At 39.3% G+C, this 22,272-nt stretch overlaps 1 protein-coding gene across 19 annotated transcripts in view; it reads left to right on the top strand.

Annotated features, from left to right (window-relative positions):
- megf6a (multiple EGF-like-domains 6a) overlaps positions 1-22,272 on the top strand; it is a 142,255-nt gene that overhangs the window by 84,291 nt on the left and 35,692 nt on the right. For 13 of the 19 annotated variants that reach the window (XM_073938929.1, XM_073938926.1, XM_073938924.1 and 10 more), the window contains 9 exons: positions 9,320-9,442; positions 9,831-9,953; positions 11,963-12,100; positions 12,980-13,102; positions 13,191-13,313; positions 15,579-15,746; positions 15,830-15,961; positions 17,132-17,260; positions 18,141-18,269. In XM_073938929.1, the coding sequence (XP_073795030.1) occupies positions 9,320-9,442; positions 9,831-9,953; positions 11,963-12,100; positions 12,980-13,102; positions 13,191-13,313; positions 15,579-15,746; positions 15,830-15,961; positions 17,132-17,260; positions 18,141-18,269 (1,188 nt within the window). Of the gene's footprint in view, positions 1-9,319; positions 9,443-9,830; positions 9,954-11,962; positions 12,101-12,979; positions 13,103-13,190; positions 13,314-15,578; positions 15,747-15,829; positions 15,962-17,131; positions 17,261-18,140; positions 18,270-21,174; positions 21,346-22,272 lie in introns of those variants that run through there. The other 6 variants (XM_073938934.1, XM_073938936.1, XM_073938933.1 and 3 more) reach the window with 3 other exon arrangements.

Raw genomic sequence — 22,272 nt, 5'->3', positions numbered from 1 at the left:
TATTATATCGTACACCTGTTTGAATGCAATTTTGAAGTCGGTTCTTTCTTTTTCTTTGCAAAAAAAGAAACAAAAAAACAACCTTTAATAAAACTTTTCCAGTTTATCTGCCATTGGCAAGATTCAACACTTCTCCACTATAGAAGAATTTTTCGTGGCTTTACATGTTTTCGTTTTTATATGGGCCAATTTTGACATTGTCTAAAGGAGTGTATAATTTACACATCCACAAAAGTAATGGATAAGAGGTAGAAATAAATAAATAAATAAAAGCATTGGTATCACTGTAAAAATAACAATCATGCCTTAATTTTTTTTGTTGTTGAATCAAATGAACCTTTTCTAGTAAGCTAATTTTAAAGGTGCTGTATGTAAGTTTTTTACTCTTCTAATGCATAAAAATACATTAGGTGAGCAGGTTACATTGAAACCCTGTGTCCTATAACAACACGCTACATGATGAGATTTGCAGTGATAAGCAATTGGGCTGTTTGCACCAGACCGAACACAGAAATTTGAATCCAATCAGAAATACAGAATATTGCACTTACTGCCCTCCAACGAAACGGTAAGGTTTACAATCTAATTAATACATATTAAACATCTTTAACATTATTAAATGCACATGCTGAATCACTGATATGTGTTCGCTTGCACTGAGTCACAGATCTAAACGGTTTATTCTATTTTCAAGATTGAGGTGAACTATTTTCTGCTGCTTTCAGTAGTAAGGCAATAATTGTCATGTAAAATGGCATTCAAACTCACATTATTAGCATTTAACACTGAATAAAGCACGCAAGGTGTACCTGGGGTAATCATTGTCAGTTTTCTGCTGTTTACCTGCAATAAATAAAAGTCGCTTCTAATATATAAATTTCAGGTGTTGGTTTAGACAAAAACTTCTTTTAATATGCAAAATATTCCTTCTATCGCATGCCGTTGTTTTTACTTAGAACACAACTTAAATCGGCCTTTGTTGGTATCGTCAATCTGGCAACCTGCTCTTGCCTGTTTTGAAACGGTGCAATACCTAGTTCCCCTACGGCTGGGGAACTCCAATGCTATAGGTGGGTTTGATCTTAGAAAATCCACGTATGGGAGGATTCGGTTCAGAAGCCGCTTGTCTGAAAGAGTATTGAACGGGCCATTGAAAGCCAATGAATTGGCAGCGTAAGCTTGCGCAGGTGTGCTTTATTGCCAATTATCCCAGCATATAAGCACACGTGGAGTGAGCAAACGCCATCCTTTTCGCTTCAGAGACTTTCTGATCGAGTCGATGAGGGTTCCTCTTGCTGATCAAAGCGACTTCAGAGCGAACGAGTGTCTTCCGGTCCAGAGTGGGTTTTCGCGGAGGCAGACGGTCGAGCTGGGTTTCTCCCTTGCCTGGCGATCTTTGGGTCCGGTCCTCCAGAGCGGTGCGTGTAGTTGCAACTTTCCTAAAAGAGCAACACCGTCGTGCAGCACGTCCTTTTCAGGATGGCGCTCCGACTGTGCATTTCTGGATGCGGGGGTTTCCTGACTCCGGATGATGGACACGATCACTGCATTACATGTTTGGGGGTCCAGCATGTTAATGTGGTGCTCGCGAGCGGTTCATGTCGTCACTGCGATGCCATGACCGTAGCGCATCTAAGATTGCGGCTAGCTTACGTTAGAGAGCGAACCACCCCAGTTGCCTCCTGCTCTGCAGCGGGCGCTCGGGCAGATCTGAGGGTCCCAGCGGGAGATAATCCGCCGCCCAAGGGCTCGCGGACCTCCCGCTCCTCCAGGCGCTCAATCCAAGCTTCGGGCAGTGGGAGTGATCCGTCTAACCAGATGGTAGCTCTCACACTCTCTGACACCGGAGACCAGACGTCCACCGCGGCATCAGAGGGTGGGCTATCACTGTCCGACGAAGATTCAGACCCGCTCGCCCCCTCCGGGCAGGTGAGCGCCGTCACAACGGATTCTGAGGTGGACATGTTAGCCGTGCTTTCCCGGGTTGCAATCGAGCCAGTTCCTCCAGCTGAGATGGAGAGTGGGTTTTACAGCCCGTACTTCATCGTACCCAAAAAGAGCGGTGGGTCACGGCCAATCCTAGATCTGCGCGTGTTGAACCGCTGTCTGCACAAGCTGCCGTTCAGAATGCTCACGCATAGGCGCATTCTCCAATGCGTTCGTCCTCGGGCTTGGTTTGCAGCCATAGACCTGAAGGACGCGTACCTCCATGTCTCCATTCTTCCGCGCCACCGCCAGTTTCTGCGGTTTGCGTTCGAAGGTCGAGCGTGCCAATACAAGGTCCTCCCCTTTGGGCACTTTCTGTCTCTGCGGGTCTTCACCAAACTCGCGGAGGGTGCCTTAGCGCCCCTTCGGCTCGCGGGCATCCGCATACTCAATTATCTCGACTACTGGCTGATTTTAGCCCACTTGCGGGAGCAATTGATTATGCACAGAGACAAGGTGCTTCGGCATCTCCGCCTATTGGGGCTTCAGGTCAACCGAGAAAAGAGCAAACTCGCCCCCATGCAGAGGATCTCTTTTCTCGGGATGGAGCTGGACTAGGTCACTATGGTAGCGCAGCTGTCCGGGGAACGCGCTCGCCTGTTGCTGGGCTGTCTGAGAGAGCTCGACAGCAAACTAGTGGTCCCACTGAAGTTCTTTCAGAGGCTCCTGAGGCATATGGCATCCGCAGCCGCCGTCACGCCGCTCGGATTGCTCCATTTGAGACCACTCCAGCACTGGCTTCACGATCGAGTCCCAAGACGCGCATGGCACGCAGACATACACCGAGTCTCTATTACTGCGCTGTGTCGCCGCGCCCTCAGCCCTTGGAACGACCCCTCGTTCCTACAGGCCGGTGTGCCTCTAGGACAGGCGCCCAGCCATGTTGTTGTTTCAACAGATGCTTCCAACACGGGCTGTGGGGCCGTGTGTCGCGGGCATGCAGCTGCGGGCCTGTGGAAGGGTGCCCAGTTGCATTGGCATATCAATCGCCTAGAGCTGTTGGCAGTGTTCCTCGCCCGCCGTCTTTCTCCTCTGGAGTCACTCATTGCTAGTTGTTTTTTTCCCTGACCGAGGGCTCTCTCGGCACGAATGCACTGGCCCACAGCTGGCCTTGGGGCATGCACAAGTATGCATTTCCCCCAGTGAGCCTGCTCGCGAAGTTACAGTGCAAGGTCAGGGAGGACGAGGAACAGGTTCTGCTAGTTGCGCCCCTCTGGCCCAACTGGACCTGGATATCAGTGCTCTCCCTCCTCGCGACAGCCCTCCCCTGGCGGATCCCTTTGAGAGAGGACCTACTCTCTCAGGGACAGGGCACCATCTGGCACCCTCGCCCCGATCTTTGGAACCTCCACATGTGGTCCTTAGACGCGAGGAAGACTTAGGTAACCTACCTACTGCGGTGGTTAATACCATCACTCAGGCTAGAGCCCCCTCCACGAGGCGCGCCTACGCCCTGAAGTGGAGTCTCTTCACTGAATGGTGCGTCTCTCGCAGAGAAGACCCTCGAAACTGCCAGATCAGTGTTGTGCTCTCTTTCCTTCAAGAGAAGCTGAAGAGCAGGCTGTCGCCCTCCACTCTCAAGGTTTACGTGGCCGCCATCTCCGCTTATCATAATGCGGTAGCTGGTGGCACCGTGGGAAAGCATGACCTCATCATCCGGTTCCTCTGAGGTGCTAGTGTCCCTGAAGACCGCTCTGCTGGTCGCGTTGGCCTCCATCAAGAGGGTCGGGGACCTGGAAGCATTTTCGGTCAGTGACTGGAATTCGGGCTGGATTACTCTCACGTTATCCTGAGACCCCGCCCAGGTTATGTCCCCAAGGTTCCTACCACCCCCTTTAGAGATCAGGTAGTGAACCTGCAAGCGCTGGCCCCGGAGGAGGCAGACCCAGCCCTTTCCTTACTTTGTCCAGTTTGCGCTCTGCGCATTTATGTGGACTGTACTCAGAACTTTAGATCATCTGAGCAGCTCTTTGTCTGTTATGGCGGTTGGCAGCAGGGAAGTGCCTTATCGAAACAAAGATTATCCCACTGGATTGTGGATGCCATTTCACTCGCTTATTCGAGCAGAGGTGAGCCGTGTCCCTCGGGAGTGCGTGCACACTCCATTCAGAGCGTTGCATCCTCTTGGGCGCGTGCACGCGGCGCATCTCTAACAGACATTTGTAGAGCTGCGGGCTGGGCGACACCCAACACATTTGCAAGGTTTTACAATCTGCGAGTGGAGCCGGTTTCCTCAAGGGTATTAGGTAACCTTTTGGTGATTGAGGAAACAACTCGATAGGGTGTTGAAACACGCTTGCTGCGCCATTCTCCCTAACACGGAGATACGTGCGCCTTTTTATCTGTTAGTAAAGTTCCCCATCAGGTGAGCCCTGCAGATTCCTCTGTGGCCCCCAGCACTGACTTAGCGGAGGAGTCACTTGCTGGCCCACTACTTTGTAGGTCTGCCCGCTGGTCAGCCCGCGTTTTGGGTATAGGTGCCTGCTATGCGTGATCCCCACTAGGCGATCCCATATGCTTATTCCGCCACGGTTAAGTCCCCCCTCTCGGGTGGACCCGTGTCTTCCCTCTCCGCTAACCACCTTCTCTATGCGCACTCCCCCTTCTTAGGGCTAGTCCATATGTAATCTTGCCATCTTTTCTCCCCCATTGGGCAGCGGATGGCCTCCACAGCGTCCTCCCTATCGGGATTGCACGCTTCCCAACGTATTTTCCTAGAATTAACTAGACGCTCACGACTTCCCAAAAAATATATGTAAATCCGTAAAACTTCTGTTGAAGTGGGATAAGTTAGTGCCAGGGACACGTTGGAGGACCGCGCCTCCCATGATGTGGGTGCGTCAGGCCTTGCCTGACTATCCCCTCATCGGAGGCCTTGGTAAGGTGCAGTCATTATGGCGCTTTCTATAGTTGTCCCATATGTGGATTTTCTAACATCAAATCCACCTATAGCATTGGAGTTCCCCACCCGAAGGGGAACGCTCAGGTTACAGAAGTAACCCTTCGTTCCCCGAGGAGGGGAACGGAAATGCTATATTCCATCGCCATAATGACTGTCCCTTAGCTGTTAGAAAGTCTCTTTAGCTTTAAAGGATGGCGTTTGCTCACTCCACGTGTGCTTATATGCTGGGATAATTGGCAATGAAGCACACCTGCGCAAGCTTACGCTGCCAATTCATTGGCTTTCATTGGCCCGTTCAATACTCTTTCAGACAAGCGGCTTCTGAACCGAATCCTCCCATACGTGGATTTTCTAAGATCAAATCCACCTATAGCATTTCCGTTACCCTCCTCGGGGAACGAAGGGTTACTTCTGTAACCTGAGCATTCAACCACTGGATGTCAAACTTACAACTGCACCTTTAAATGAGTCAAGCGAACTAAAAATATTCCGTTAAACTTTGTATAGCTAAAAAAAATTTCATTGAAACCTGATTAACTTATCAAATTAAGTTAAAGTAACATAACACATTAGTTTTCATGACTTTGTCATATATTTTTTGAGTAAATATCAAACATTCATCAGCATACAAACTAAAACAGTTTAATATTACCCAATGAACTCCTAAATCTACAATAAATGTCTGTCAAGCAATGAGAGAGTGTTGATGGTCTCATTACATAATTGTTTAAAATGTTTTTATTTATTTATTTATTTATTTATTTATTTATTTATTTATTTATTTATTTATTTATTTATTCATTAATTTATTCATTTGTTTATTTAAATGAAACTTGGCCACATTGAAATGTTGGTTACAAATCCATTAGACTAGAATAAGGCCATCGTTTTGATGTGAACTATCATTTTTAAATACTGTACTTTCTATCAAGTCTGAACCAGTATGGAAATTCACATCGGTCTAAGCCAGTTGTTTCAGCAGGGTGCAGAAGTGGTTCTTTTTGTTGCTTGTTTAAACTCTTTACCTTCTGAAAGTTTTGTTATGTTCATGACGTTGTTCATAAAATGTCTGTATCGCATGCTGATAGTCAAGGAGCATGCTGACAGGAGGATGAAAGCAGGAAAAGCTTTGGTCTGAAGCTATCTCATAAAGTCAGTATGTAGCTCTTGGACGTACAGAATAGATGGAAGAGTTTTGGCTGAAAGGGTGAAGCTCAAGAAAGAGATCACTAAAAGCCAGATGTGCTGTTTTCTCTGACATTCTGTCCGTCAATGAGACTGCAGAGTCCATCCTGGATGAGTTCAAATGAAGTTAGACTAAATTTATACTCAATTTAAATACTTTGATAAAGTGGTTGAGCTCAAGAGTACTTATTAAATTTAATAATGGGGTCAAGGAATCCAGTAACAATAAACATGAAAACAGTGCATTATTCTTTCGCCTGCTTTAAATAGCGGTTTAGAAATACTGTACTATGCAGACTAACAGCATCATCATCTTGGCAAACATGGCGTCAATTCCAGTATGTCTGCCAAAATTCAAATCCACTGTACACTGTACCCAGATCCAATGTCCTGACGCTCACCAGAGACCATTGTTCCCCTATGAAGTGTTACCACAGAGTTAGGTGAAGACAAGGAAAATGAAAGAGAAAGAGAGGGGGGAATGTGTATCCTATTGTACGGATAATTTCTCTTGATATTGACACAAAACATGCAAGCATTTTGTTTTTTTTTTTGTCTGAAGCAGACGCAAAAGGATTACTTGTTTTCATATTGTTGTGATCAGCCCTGTGATAAGAGTCTTTCTGCCAGTTTAATACTTAAAGTTCACTCTTACAAACAGTACTATGACTGTGCAATGCTACAACAGTGGAAACAGATGTAATGCTATGAAACTTTGACTTCAGGGTCAAATTGGAACTAGAAACAAGTTGCATCACCACCAGCTCAGCAGCAGGGACCAACTAAAGACTGTCTGTAAATTAAAAAAAATATTAAATGTATACCTTTGACATTTATATCTTTTTTTGTAAATCTTGTGTAGCACTATAGTTATTTTCTATGTTAATATTTAGTTAGATTCTTTTTTTGTATTTATATATATATATATATATCCTTTTAACATCTGCATTTTTTGTGGTTTTAAATATGTAATATATAAGTTAGTGATAAATAAGTGTTTAAATTTGAGATTTATATGCCCCTGAAAGCTGAGTAAATACGTTCTCTGATGAGGTGTGATTTGATGGGACAGCACAATATTTGGTTGAGATACTATTGGAATCTACTGTAGAATCTGAGGTTCAAATATCTAGATATTGATTAAATCCTTTTTAAATTTGTGCAAATTAAGTATTTAGTAATGCATTTTACTTATTAAAATAATTTAGCTAATTGAGTTTTGACATATTTATAATTGAAAATAAAAAACACTTCATGACGTTTGCTTAATATTTTAATGTTTTTGGCATAAAAGAAAAATCTATAATCTTGACCCATAAAATGTATTTCCAGAAATATCCCCATGTGCTACTTAAGACCAAGGTCCAGGGTCACAGGTGTTCATTTTTTTCCACACATGAAAATGTTTCAAACTTACATATGCTTTTGATTGATTTTATGTGCTGGATCTTTGTTTTTATTGTGAAGCTCATGTGATGCTCATGTGTTTTTCTTTACTGGAAATGAAGAGAAAACTGTTTGTTTGATATAAGTATTGTGTTTACATGAGTATGAGTATTGTGTTTACATATTTTATGCCAAAATCCCATTATAATCACATTATGTGTGTGCATGTAAACAGTCTCAGATTTATTTACAACAACACCAGCCACTAGTGTGCCAACTTGAAGTTACATTTATGCAATGGTCAGAAAGAGTCACCAAAATACCCACCACTGGAATGCACAAAGCAAAGCAATGATCTGTTGTACTGTACATCACCAATGAATATTATATTCACAGTTTTTATGGGTAATTTTTCAACTACGGGCACTTATGTCCTTTGATCATATATACAAAAATATATAATTTTGTTTAAATTCCTCTTTCTTTGTCAAATTAACAATAAAACCTACTTTAAAATAATACTACCTTTCTATTATATATTTTTTCATATTATTAAACCGGCTTTTGAGTGTCAAAATCACTGTTTTCGCCTTGTCGCACACCCAGAGTTTTAAACTTAAACTATGAAAATAACATTTTAAAATATTATTTATCTGGTAACTATTCATGTATCTTCAATAAGCAGTAGTGAAATAATTTAAATATTTTGTAGTTATTAATGTGAGACTATTATCAATATTATTTATATAGCTGCCGCACAGTTTCAGTGTCATTTCCACCACAACACTGGGATGTCGCTTAAAAAAGTTTGTGTAGAAGATTATTTAGGTGGTTTCTATGAAAATGAATAGTGCCATCTGAGAACATGTTCAAAATGGAGGGAATTATTTTTATCAACAACACTTGATGAAAAATCAAGGTAAATATTGCTTGATAAGGGAATACATTTATTCTACGTCATTTCCAAACATGTTGTACCTTTAAAGATGTTTTTAAAAACCACACAAAATGAAGGTAAGTAAGAGTGTTTGTATACATGAAAGGCTAGTATCAATCTGAAAGCTAATCAGTGAAGCTATTTTTCATTTTTTTCACAATAAACTGTACAAATGTCATTAAGATCATGTCACAAATGATCTTAGACGAAGTTTGACTACCATAATTTATTTCAGTGTATTGAGATGTGCTGGAATTGACATTTGTTCAGTTCATGATGGGAAAAATGTTTCTCTTCTTATCTAAGTTTGTCCTCTTACAGATCTTAAAACTAGACAAATTGTTTAAACTTTTGTGGCTATGTTTTGTTGAATTTGAAAAAGTTTTCACAAGGCTTCACAAGGCTAAAAGTGCCCGTAGTTGAAGAATGGCCCTTATATGTATTGTATACTTTACCTTAGTTAGGTTTTCTAAACACAAATTGCCTAGTTGCGTTTGGTGCTCAGCGAACATACACTGTCGTTTTCTTTGGTATTGAGCAGGTCAAATAACCCCGATTTGCACCCAAATCTATAAAAATGTGTTGAAAGGTAAGTTTATAGCAGGTATAAACCTGACATTATTCCTCGCCTCACTCATGCAGTATATCTTGCTAGTTAAAACACGATTTTTTCCTTCTCATATTTATTCTGGATGAAATCTGTCCTCCGAAAGCTCTCCACTGCGTATTGCATATATGATGTGTTTTATGTCACATCTTGACTAAGAACTGGCCTGGAAAGTATGGGAATGCAGACTGTGAAGACTGCAGGAATTCTGCATGTGTACTGCATGGATTGTGTTGACAAGATAATGAGAGTTTATGTGTGTGAGGGAGAGGGCCAGTGAAATGACTTGATCGGACTTAAATGTTGTGTTTTTCAGTGAGGAACCCATGTGTGGAGAAGAATGGCGGCTGTGTGCATTTATGTCGCAGTGATGGTGGTCGGGTTGTGTGCAGCTGTCACCAAGGCTTCATGCTAGCAGTGGACCAGAAGAGCTGTGAAGGTAAAAGCTTCTGACAGCAGCGGCGAAGAGTTCAGATGCACTGTCAAGGAAAGTATTAAACTGCCTCTCATCTGCTGGAGCCTCTTTTTACCAAAGTTTTTAAAGAAGTTTCTTTCCCATGGTGTGAGTACAGTGAAAGCACTGTCTTTAATTAGATGGATTAGATGGCATGTCTTCTCAACACTGGCCAGGGCTGGAGATGGAGACAATGAGCAGAGCTTTCCACGATCCATGAGCCAGTTACAGCCCTTGATATACTTTTAAGTGATTACACGAGGCAGGAATTTCAGTTTGTTTGACTGAAAGTGAGTCAGGAAATCCTGAGTCTAATCAGATGTGTGTGTAATAGGCAACTTGTCATCGTTAACTTGTAATCGGTGTGTTTCAGATGTCAATGAGTGTGAAACAGGACTGGCAGCATGTGCACACAGTTGCAGGAACACTCCAGGATCGTTTTCCTGCATCTGCAATCCAGGATACGAGCTGGGCTCTGATGGAAGGAAATGCTACCGTGAGTTACACTCAGTTGATTAACTTTTGGTCATGTTTCAGAGAAGCATGAAAACTTTGTTGCATACACAGAGGGGAAATAGATGCTTCACATACAAATTGCTAATATACTTTCAATAGTGGTATTTTATCAAGAGAATCAATCATAGTTAATAAACAATTGAGATCTGTAGTGTTTAATCCACACAACTGTTTAAAAGTTTGTAGTTTTAAAGTTTTTTAAAAAGTATCTGTTGCTCATCAAGGCTGCATTTACACTGGAAAAATATGATAAATTGGATTAACCAAATTTCTTAAAGGTAAGTGTTGCAAACAAATTATTTGGGATGGATTTAAACAAAAATATTAAATTTAGTAATGTTCAACTTAATTTGTTGGTTTAAATTCAGCCCAAATAAATTGTTTGCAACCAGTTACCTTAAAATTTTGTAAATCCAATGAATATTTTTTCTGTGTACTGTGTTTGATTAGAAATACAGTTAAATTGTAATATTGTATTGCAGGTTTCAAAAAACAAGTTCCTTAAGAAATCAAACTAGAAACATGCAGAATGCTAATTCATGTTGTAGTGGTGTAAAGGAACAAATTACAAATTGTCAAATTACTATAATTAAGTTGTTTTTCCCAGTTTGACTGGGAAAAACCAAGTAGTTTAAAAGTGTGTACTTATACTTGAGTTATACTTAATTGATGCTTCTACTGCTTGACAATTTTCCTTTAAAACCTGCAGTCACTACTTTATATGTTTATTTTTTCTTGTCTACGTTGAGTGGAAAATGTACAAGAAGTTGCTAAATTGTTACCTGAAATGACCATGAGACTATTTAAACTGCATGTCACTGATAAGAAGAATAACTACAGTATAATGACTAAAATCACAAAAGGACATTAAACAGTAACTAAATACACTACAGAGTTTTATGCTTACAAACACATGATTACACAGATTTCATGTATTCTATCAGGGTTGCATGAGCTTCGTTTGTGGCTCCAACTGCTGGACAGTTGTAGCTTGTTATTCAGGGTTTAAAGTGCATAACTTAAGCATTAACATATCGGCACAGCCAGATTTTTGACTGTTAGGTTAAACGAATTTGCTTCGCATATAAACTCATCAACCTGCTTTCTTTCCACTTATTAGGTGTGTATATTAATAAACTTTAAATTAATCTCTGATTTAAAATGTATAGTCCATGAATGGCAAAAACTTACACATTTAGAAACACCCTTTAAAAGGGGTATGAGCTACATTTTTAATATGCAGGGAATAAAGTGGAATAGGCGTCACAGTGACGCAGTAGGTAGCACGATCATCTCACAGCAAGAAGGTCGCTGATTCGAGCCCTGACTGGGTCAGTTGGCATTTCTGTGCGAGTTTGCATGTTGTCCGCGTGGGTTTCAATGCAAATTGAAATTGGAGTGCTCCAATTTCCCCCTACAGTCCAAAGACATACGGTACAGGTGAAATGAATAAGCTAAATTGGGCGTAGTGTATATGTGTGCATGCAAGACTGTATGGGTGTTTCCCGGTGTTGGGTTGCAGCTGGAAGGGCATCTGTTGCATAAAAACATGTGCTGTTTAAGTTGGCGATTCATTCTGCTGTGGCGACCCCTGGTTAATAAAGGGAGTAAGCCCCCCAAAAAATGAATGAATGAATGAATAAAGTGGAATAATTTTCACAGTGTAATACTCACTACTCTTCAGTACTCTGCACTTTATTTTTGAGTAAATGTAATAGTACTTTTACTTGAGTTAGATTTTTTCTGTTCTCTTTACACCACTGCATGTTAAGACGATTTTTTTCTAAAACACCTTAATTTATGCTAACAATATGATTCATGTTAAAAATTTGTTACCAACATGGTAACTCATTTTAAAAGCATGCAATCAGCAACATAATCCTTGCTAACAATATCTATTTTATCCAACGTATTGCATTTCATACTGTTAAAGAATTAATCATCAATTTATTTTGGATATTCATTGCTTTAATAATCTGCTTCCTGTAGGTATTGAAATGGAGATTGTCAATACCTGTGACTCTGATAATGGTGGCTGTTCACATCGCTGTCAGCATGGTGTTCTTGGGCCTGTCTGCAGCTGTAATCATGGTTATCAGCTCGCCGAAGACCTCAAAACCTGTTTGGGTGAGTATGCAGGTGTACAAAAGCGTACATACATTTTAAAGAGTTTTTTTAATTAAACAATTTCTTGGATTTGTGCATCTGCACTGATAAACCTTCAAAAGCACCAGTCCTCATGTACATAAAGCAAAATCAAATGCCTGCCAGTCATAAGTTTGGCATTATTTTTTGGGAGGATCAACTTTAATGTTTTATTTTGGACAAAAATCCTTTTTCTCTTACTTACCAAGGCTGCATTTATTTAAATTAATAACAAATGCAATACACAGTATCATTGTGCTGTGTTATTTCGGTTATAAAATAATATCTTTTGTTTTGATAAAGTACATTATGTTTTAATATATTGTATTATATGATTTCTAAACAAAGCTGAATTTTTAGCATCGTTACTACAGTATTCTTTGTGTCACATTATTCTTCAGAAATCATTTTAAATTGTTGATTTGCTGATATATGGCTATATATGAACATATATATGTAATTATAGATTATTTATTTGAACAAATATAGGTACATATTTTTGCAATATTTTAAAATATATGTTGCATATATGACATATAGTTAATGTGAAATACAAACAATAACTTACAGTATATGTCATTCATGTCTTTTGCATTTTTGCCATATATCAGATTTCTATATGGACAATTATTAATTCTCAGTCAATCAATATTTGTAATAATCAAACATGTTTATTAAGTCTTAAATCATCATATTAGACTTATTTTTGAAGGATCCTGTGACACTGAAAACTGGAATAATGATGCTAAAAATCTCCTTTAAATCACAGGAATAAATGAAATACTAAAATGGCATGTTATATGATTCCCTGTGCTAGTTTTTATTTTTAATCCTTTTTCATTTATTGCCTTTGCTTTGTAGATCTGGAGGAATGTGAGGAAGGAACGTCATGCTGTGAGCAGGATTGCACAAACTACCCTGGAGGGTATGAATGCTACTGCAGGGCAGGTTACAGACTCAATGCAGATGGATGCGGATGTGACGGTACTTCACAACCTGTTTACTGATGACCAACATTAAAGGAGAGCGAGGAGACATACAGTATTGTTCACTTTGTGTTGTGTTTGTGTAGATGTGGACGAGTGTGCGTCTGATAGAGGAGGCTGTGAACACACTTGTCAGAATACGGCTGGCTCATATCACTGCTTCTGTCGGTTTGGATATCGACTTGGTGAGGACAGACACTCCTGCATTTGTGAGTACATCATGGGGATGTCAGTTATGCGCTGTCTTTTGGGTTTGATTTAGTCACTGTTCTCGTGAATGATATATATATATATATACATACACACACACACACACACACACACACACACACACACACACACACACACACACACACACACACACACACACACACACACACACACACAGGTATGTGCCATGAAATACGAATTTCGAGGAAAAGTCCATTCATTTTAATAATTTGTTTCAAAAAGTGAAACTTGTGTGTTACATCAGTGAACTACACACAACGTGAAATATTTCAAGCTTTCATTTGATTCAATTTTAATAATTATGTATTAAAGATAATAATCAAAAATGAAAAAATCCAATGTTTCACAAATTCTAAAATTTCATCAATAAAAAGTATCTTAAACACAGGTTGGTCTTCTGAAAAGTGTGTTACCATACTGTATTATTTCCTCAGTACTTGTTGGGCCTTGTTTTGCACTAATTACAACATCAAGGCGATGAGGCATAAAGGCTATCAGCCTTTGACACAGTTGAGGTTATGGGATGATATCAGCCTTCAGCTCGTCTGCATTTTGGGGTCTCTGTTCCCTCATCTGCCTCTTGACAATAGCCAATAGATTTTCAATGGGATCAGGGTCAGGTGAGTTTCCTGGCCAATTATGAACAGGGATACCATGGTCCTTAAACCTGGTACTAGTAGCTTTGGCACTGTGTCCAGGTCCTAAGTCCTGCTGGAAAATAATCTCCAAAAAGTAGCTTGTAGGAAGCATGAAGTGCTCTAAAATGTCCTGGTATAGAGCTGCGTTGACTGTGGACTTGATAAAAGACAATGGACCCTCACCAGCATATGACATGGCACCCCAAACCATCACTGACTGTGGAAACTTCACACTGAACTTTAAGCAGCTTAAGTTGTATGTCTCTCCACTCCTTCTCCAGATTCTGGGATCTAGATTTTTTAAATGAAATACAAAATTTGCTTTCATCTGAAAAGAGGACTTGGAGACTACTGGGCAAAAGACCAGTATTTTTCTCTTTAGCTCAACACAGACACTTCTAACGTTGTTTTTTGTTCAGGAGTGGCTTGACACATGGAATCCTACTGCTGTTGCCTATGTCTTGCAGATGTCTGTACAGTATGTGGTGGGTCTTGATGCTCTGACACCAGCCTCAGTCATCCTTGCTTAACAATCCTCTCAAGGCTATGGTCATGTACCTTTTTCCAGCCAGATTTTTTTCATCCTCTTAACACTCTTTAAATTACTGTATTGTATTAATTATACTGTACTTTGAGAGCATGAAGTTTCTTTTGCAAGTGACTTTTGAGACATTTCCTCCATATGGAGGGTTCCAATGATGGTCTTCTGCACAACCATCAAGTCAGCAGTCAAGCCAGACTCTGACAATTTCAAGGCTCTACATTAATTAGCGGAATAGATTGAGACACAGGGAGTCTACAATGTTGAACTTTGTCTAGATATTCTAACTTTGTGAAATATTGGATTTTTTCATCTTTAGTCCATAATCATTTAAATTGAATCAAATGAAGGCTTGTTTTTTTACTTTGTGTGTAGTGAAATAATATATCACACAAGTTTCACTTTTTAAAAAATTTATAAAATAAATTGACTCTCCCTTGATATTTATTTTTTTTTGGTTTTTACCTTTATATAGTTGTGCTCACAATTACTGTCATTCTTGGCAGTTTTGAACAAATAAAGCTGGGTAAATAAATCTGTTCTTCCTTTTTATCTTACATATAAAAAAAATCACAAAAATCTAGATAAAGATATATTGTGATATTAATAAATGGATAAGTGTACGCTTAGTGGTATGGGTAATTCATAATTTATTAAAGACTTTACCTACTTTTACTTCATTTCATTAAAACCATCACATTGACACCATGCAGGAGACTGGTTGCCAGGAAAGCAGTCAGTCAAATAGTATATATGTATTATTGTATGTAAATAACATTTTATTTTGTGTATATTTGTTCCAAAAGTAATATACATACAATATATTACTTCATAAGACTTGCAACCCCTTTTTAGAAGCTAACAGTGATCTGAATAATGTCAATTTATTTTGTATTTGATCTGATTAATAAGCAGAATTATATCCAGCCAATTAAAAAAAAACCATTAAATGTAATGCAATATCTAATCATCCTGTGAATTCTTGATTGACTGACAGTATATTATGCATAACATCAGATGTAAATATGTAAATATATCTATTTCTCTCTCTGTAATTTCTCCAGCTCTCCAGCGATCGGTTGAGGAATTGCCCGGTCCAGTGGTGGTTGAGCGTCCTCTCCTTCATCTCGCTCTCCTCCAGGATTACCCACAACCCCTGGAGCGCTATCATGACTATGAGGAGGACAGTTTTGGAGAGCTGCGGGCAGAGAGCACCTTCGCTGAGAAGTTTGGTTTGTTGATATGCTAAATATTCCTATTTCTAATTAGTTCCTGTAACTTCTTGTTAATCTTACTATTGTCTTGTCTGTCACAGTGTGTTTGAATGGGACGTTTGGCCATGACTGCAGCCTGACGTGTGATGATTGCTCAAATGGAGGATATTGTAATGCTGAAGGAGATGCTTGTGACTGTCCAGATGGGTGGACGGGGATCCTTTGTAACCAAAGTGTGTCTGTTATGTAGTTTTATTCATACACCAACATTAAAAAGTCTGGGGCGGTCAAGCTACTGTATATTTATTTTACTTTAATACTGCAAATATAATCAGCATTTAAAATTCTGGTGTTGGTCAGACTGTGTTTATTTGATTAAGAATACAATAAAACTATAATATTGGAAATTCCCAATAAATTTTTATGTATTTTCTGTTTTCATGTAATTAAGCTGAATTTACATTTACTTTGGTCTTCAATGTAATATGATTCTTTGAAAATCTAAATAATATGATAATTTGGTGCTCAACAAACATTTATTATCAATAGGTTTAAAAATGTTGTTCTGTCTCACATTTTTAAAAAAACATTTCATTTTTTTCAGAAAAAAGCTGAAAAAAGTCTGAAAGAACAGCATTTTGAAATAGAAATCTTTTATCTATACATTTTTATTTAATTAATTTATTTTTGCTGCAACATAAAACAAAACAAGATAGTACTGAACTTTTTATTTGCTTTTATAAAGTCAATTTTGATTAGTTTAATGCTTTTTTTCTTAATAATATTGATCATTTTAAAAGACAAATTGGTAGCACTTTACAATAAAGTTGTATTTTGCATTTACTAAGATGAACAAATATTAAAGATACATTTATTACAATATTTGTTCATGCAGGAATTGCACTCTTGCATAAAAAAAAACGCAAGTGCAGGTTGCTAGATTGTGGACAGGAGCAAGTGATTTAAACCGTGTCCTAAATAAAAGCAGCGGCACCCGATTGAAGGGATGTTTTCCATATTAAATGCCATTTTTGTTCTAATTAACACCTCGAATTGATATATTAGAAACAGCTTCTATTTCTCACAGCTGAACAACAGAAAACTAAATAAAATTGGCTAAACTAGCATTAAGCAGGTCAAAACTAACAAAACAAAAAAAAAAATTTAACGCAGAATATCTGACTTTATACTGTATTTCAGATAAACAGGTACGTTCACTTGACATGTTATTGAAATATCTGCAAACATTGTGGTATTTTTATGCTTTAGAAGAGTCAAAAACTTACATACAGCACATTTAACTAATGAAACCATATTGTAAAGTGGGAGCGAACAAACAGAAGTGTACTATGGGTAAAAAGTTATCATTAACACTTTAAGAAACTTTCTTTTATCTATTTTAGCCTGTCCAGAGGGAACATTTGGTAAAAACTGCTCCTTCACTTGCAAGTGCAGAAACGGGGGCACCTGTGACCCGATTAGTGGGAAGTGCCGCTGCCCACCTGGAGTCAATGGAGACCTGTGCCAGGACGGTGAGTGACTGAATAAAATGAACACCTATCTGTGCCAAATCTGATGTTCAAATCACTGTTGGTATGTTAATATGAAATAGTTAACGTTAAAATGCCCTTGATATGTTTTTTTTTTTCTTCTAAATGTTATGTTTCATGCAGTGTGCTATTTAGCAGTTTTATGAATGTAAATGTTCTGCAATGTTTCAAAGATCTAAGCATGTTAAATGAAGTGTTTGTATTTAAAAGAAAGAACCATTTCTGAACTGTGTGTAATGAGTCATCAGTAGTTTGAGTTTTACTTTAAAGTAAACCTACAGCATATAGGTTTTTATAACATTTCAAGCTTTGGTTTGGAACTCTCAAACAGTGTTGCTGAGACCTGATTGAGTTTGGTTTGTATTGTCAACGTGTTGAGAAGTTTCTGTTTTCTGTTTGTATGCACTCAGTAAAGGAAAATCGATAAGGTAAAACTGACACCATTCTGTCTTTATGTTTTTGGAAATTTGGGTTAGACACATGCTGTAAGTCGTAGACCAATCACAACTTACTGGGCCATTTATTTGTCCTCATTTGTAAGTCGTTTTGGATAAAAGCATCTGCTAAATGACTAAATGTAAATGTTATGTTGACCAATGACAGCAAAGTAGAGTGTCAAAAAAGGTTAAAAGAGACCGGATCCTTGAATGAACCATTTCAGAGACTGAGAAAAAAAAGAGCAAATACTACGATTTTTATTATGAGAAAATCAAAGCTATTCTAGTTATACAGTAGATTCATGTAAACCTATTATAAGTGTCCAACCAAAAAAAAAAAAAATTAAAACTATTAAAAGACTATAATAGGGGCACTTCAATCTTCACATAAAAGCTGAAAGTAATCTGTACACTTTGTTCTTTAGGCTGTCCGAAGGGAATGTATGGAAAGCACTGCAACAAGAAATGTAACTGTGCTAATAACGGCCGCTGCCATCGCACATATGGAGCCTGTCTGTGTGATCCAGGACTCTACGGCAGGTTCTGTCACCTCCGTAAGTCAGTAGTATTTCAGTGACTACAGAAGATGCTCCCACATTATGTGTTTACCCAGGTAGGGCAGGTTCCAGGTCTAACATCATTCTCTGGACCTGAAACAACATTCCTAGCAGTCAAAGCTTTAATCCTGTTCCAAACCATAACCAGAGATCAGAGTGAAAGTTATTGTGGGGTTTAAAGGTCTGAGACCAAACATGAAAATGCTTCTTGTTTTTCGTCTTTAAGTATTTTATTTCTACTTATTAACAGTTTTTTTCAGTGGCTTTGGTGCATTTCTCACAACACTTTACATTTGCACAACAGTTTTCTCAAAACAATTAGTACAAACTGCAAAACCTCGTTGATAACCTGCAAAAGCGTGTCACTTGTTCAAAATGGATAGCTCATACCTCAAAAGCAAGTATTGATGTCAGTGAAAGTGTCAGTGTCATCAAGATGAAGAGTCCTGACACCATTGTTTATGAGCAAGATAGTCATATGGCTTTGTCATGTTTTTTTTATTATGTCAGTTTACTCTGTTCATTTTTTGCAATGCAAAAAAATCAGATTTTGGTGACATTTCCTGAAAATGCTCAAGACAGCACTTTGTACTATTTGCACAGCCATTCAAAAACTACTGTAGTTAGACATCACTGCATTTAGTGATGTATCTAAGTCCAACACACTGAATATGTATGTTTCACATTTTTATTGCATTTGCTCTTTACAATTCTAATTTAATTACAGCATTGTGCAAATGAATAAATACACCCTTATTTACAACAAACATAAACCTCCTTTGGGTAGAGCTGTGCACAACTGTAAACAATATTGCGGTACATATTGGAACTGAACCAACAACATACATAAGTCTGTAAATCATTCATGAAATTGTTCAATTTTGAAGACATTTTCCAAAAAAAAAAAAATATTGAAACATTTTATAAAATGTACATTTGACAGATTTTGACAACTAGTTCAACATTTTTGTATGTATAGACTCAAGTAATGAAATGAGGACTGTTAGTTTTATATGGAATGACTATTCAGCATTCACAAGTTTAGTTTAAAGAGCCCATATTATACATGAAATAGGGTCATATCTTGGTTGTAAGGGTCTCCAACAACAGTCTAATATGCATGCAAGGTCAAAAAACACTTTCATGGTCTTATAATCTGCATTTATTTTTACCTAATTATCCCAGCGACTCCTGTATGAATCGTTCAGTGATTCATTTGTTCCCAAACCCCTCCTTAGCGCGAAGCTAATCTGCGCTGATTGGACCGATGACAGTCTGTCGCGATTGGTCGACTGCCTTCAGTCAGAGAGTGAAATGGCCAATAGCTAATCAGCAATTTAAAAAGTAATCACAGTTCATACACGCTAGATAGTGTAGGCGTGGATTTTAGCTGCCACACACACACAAACACACACACACACCTCCGGACGAGAACGCTCCCGCTTCCGCCCGCACCCGCCAGGTTTTAGCCTTAGAACCCGCCCCGTATTCTGCCCGCCGCGCCCGATCCCGCTAAAGAGCGGGGGAGAACAAAACCGAAAATCTGTATAAACACACACACAGCACCAAGCATAAAGCGCTCGCTCGCTCGCTCGCTCGCTCGCTCTCTCTCTCTCTCTCTCTCTCTCTCTCTCTCTCTCTCTCTCTCTCTCTCTCTCTCTCTCTCTCTCTCTCTCTCTCTCTCTCTCTCTCTCTCTCTCTCTCTCTCTCTCTCTCTCTCTCTCTCTCATACGCGCGCGTGCGCACTAACACACAAGCACCAAGCAGACACATCTTTCTCTTTCTCAGGCAGCCCGCTCCCGTCCCAAATCAAACCCGTTACCGACCGCTCCGGCGATTTATTCGGAAATTTATTCCCGCGCCGCAGAAATCTGGCGCGGGGACAGCCGCGGGTATGCACACCTCTAACGTTACCACGGAGCTCCATAAACAAAGCAGCACGCGTCGCGTTTTTAACGTGACTTTGCACGCGATAAGAGAATATAGCCAGTTAACCTGATACAGTACACTCGGTTACAAGTAACAAATCACAACTAAATACATTTGCAAGCTAGAGTCAACGAGGCAACTTTAATCGCACGTACTTACACTTGAGAAATGGAAGAAACCCATCCTGATGTCCATCAGTAAGTTACTGATCCTTCCTTTAACAAACGCAGATGAAGTATTCTTTGTAGCATGTAGCTTCCAGAAGTTTCCAGTAGTTTCCAACTGCTTGGCTATAATGCTGAGGTTTCATCTTTGGGTAGAGACTCAATATATCCATCTGCAGTGTGACTTCAATCGACCGGCATGTTTGTGTGCGTGTGTTTGTGGGTGTGTGTGTGTGTGTGTGTGTGTCTGGGTTACTGCGTCAGAGGGCGGGGCCTCAGGTTTGAAATCTCCCGGGTTTGCGCGTGCACGTGAAAAACTTTGTTTCGTTCGTACGTCATGGCGAAACACCTAATGAGTCGGTATCAAGGCGACTCGTTTGAAGCACTATGAATCGACTCTTTTATAGATGAATCAACAGTTTTAAACACTGTATTCTTACAGATTTAAGCCTTAGCTGGATACTTCACTTCACTTAGAGCTGTGTTACACACTACATGGAGGGGAATTTTCAAAAACCCATAATATGGGCTCTTTAATTTTGACTGACATGACATAAGCAAATGATAATGTTATAAACAGCAGAGAGTTGTGTGAAAGCAATTGATGCATGTCCAAAAGCATTTGCAATGTGTTGGAAGTAGGGCTGTCAAATGAATAAAAAATTACCGTGATTAAACACACTTTTTTTGTAATTAATCATTATTAATCAAGAAATGCCGTATTTATTACTGAAGTAAAAACACAGGCATATAAGTGCCATTTAAATTTTAAAACAATCCATGCCAATAACAAACAAAAATGCTTTCTATGATGGATTCTAAGTGGACTACAAACACACACACGCACGCATGCATGCATGCACACACACACACACACACATAATGAGACAACATGCGCAGTGCCGGTGAGCAAGAGGGATCCCTTCAGATTCATCAACACGCACGATCGCAATCATCAAATTTGCTTAAAGCATTCTAAAGTATGGCTGTATTTAACAAGCAAGGATTCTGACAGAGGAATGTAAAACAGATGCTTTACTAAAGGGGGGAAACACATCAAACTTAATGAAACATTTGAGGGACGCAGCTTAAGGGCAGAGAAATGTTTTTGACAGCTTGCGAATTCATCTGGCACTTTCATTCACATGGACACCAATACTCAGCTTTGATGATTAAAATAATACTGATCAAGAGTCGACCATGTAAACTGCGATTTTTTTTATTTATTTTTTTGATTACCTTAAATGACCACACCCGAAATGCGGAAGTTTTTCTTTCCGTTTGCCATGCGGTATCAAATTCCATTAAAACATCCTGAATGAAAATATGCTGAATGAGAGTGAACTGCTGAAACACCCGAAATTGCATGAAACTCTGGAGGAAATGCCATATTTCTTTGCCCGTTTAACAAACGCAGGGCCAGAGCAAGCTAAACTAGTGCTCTAGGCAAACGGCAAACACACCGTTTTATTCATATGGAAGGCCGAGGACCGTGAGGGAGGGGGTGGGTGTAGCAGATGAATGTGAGAACCAGGGGGTTTGCTCGCTATTCTGCTGCACAAGGCAGCCGCCTAGGTCGCCTCTATGGACGCGCCGAGCCTGAACACATATCAGCCACAACAGGAAATAAAAAAATGCAACTGCGTTATTTGCGTTATTTTTTTTTAAGCGTTATATATTTTTAATTAATCACGTGTGTTAACGCGCTTATTTTGACAGCCCTAGTTGGAAGGAATAAGAAACTGCTACTACGATGTGCACAAATGAGTTTTAAGAAATGGATTAACTGTTGTGCAAATGTAAATAGTGTTATGAGAAATGCACCAAAGCGACTGAGAAAAAACTGTAATACATATATTTTTAATCTGTTTTGACCCACAGTTTTCATCTTTAGTAGCAACAATATA

The sequence above is a fragment of the Danio rerio genome, chromosome 23 (assembly GCF_049306965.1).
Source record: "Danio rerio strain Tuebingen ecotype United States chromosome 23, GRCz12tu, whole genome shotgun sequence".
NCBI classification, from domain to species: Eukaryota; Metazoa; Chordata; class Actinopteri; order Cypriniformes; family Danionidae; genus Danio; species Danio rerio.
Note: the sequence above shows the minus strand (reverse complement) of the source record. Positions and strands in the feature narration are given on the sequence as shown.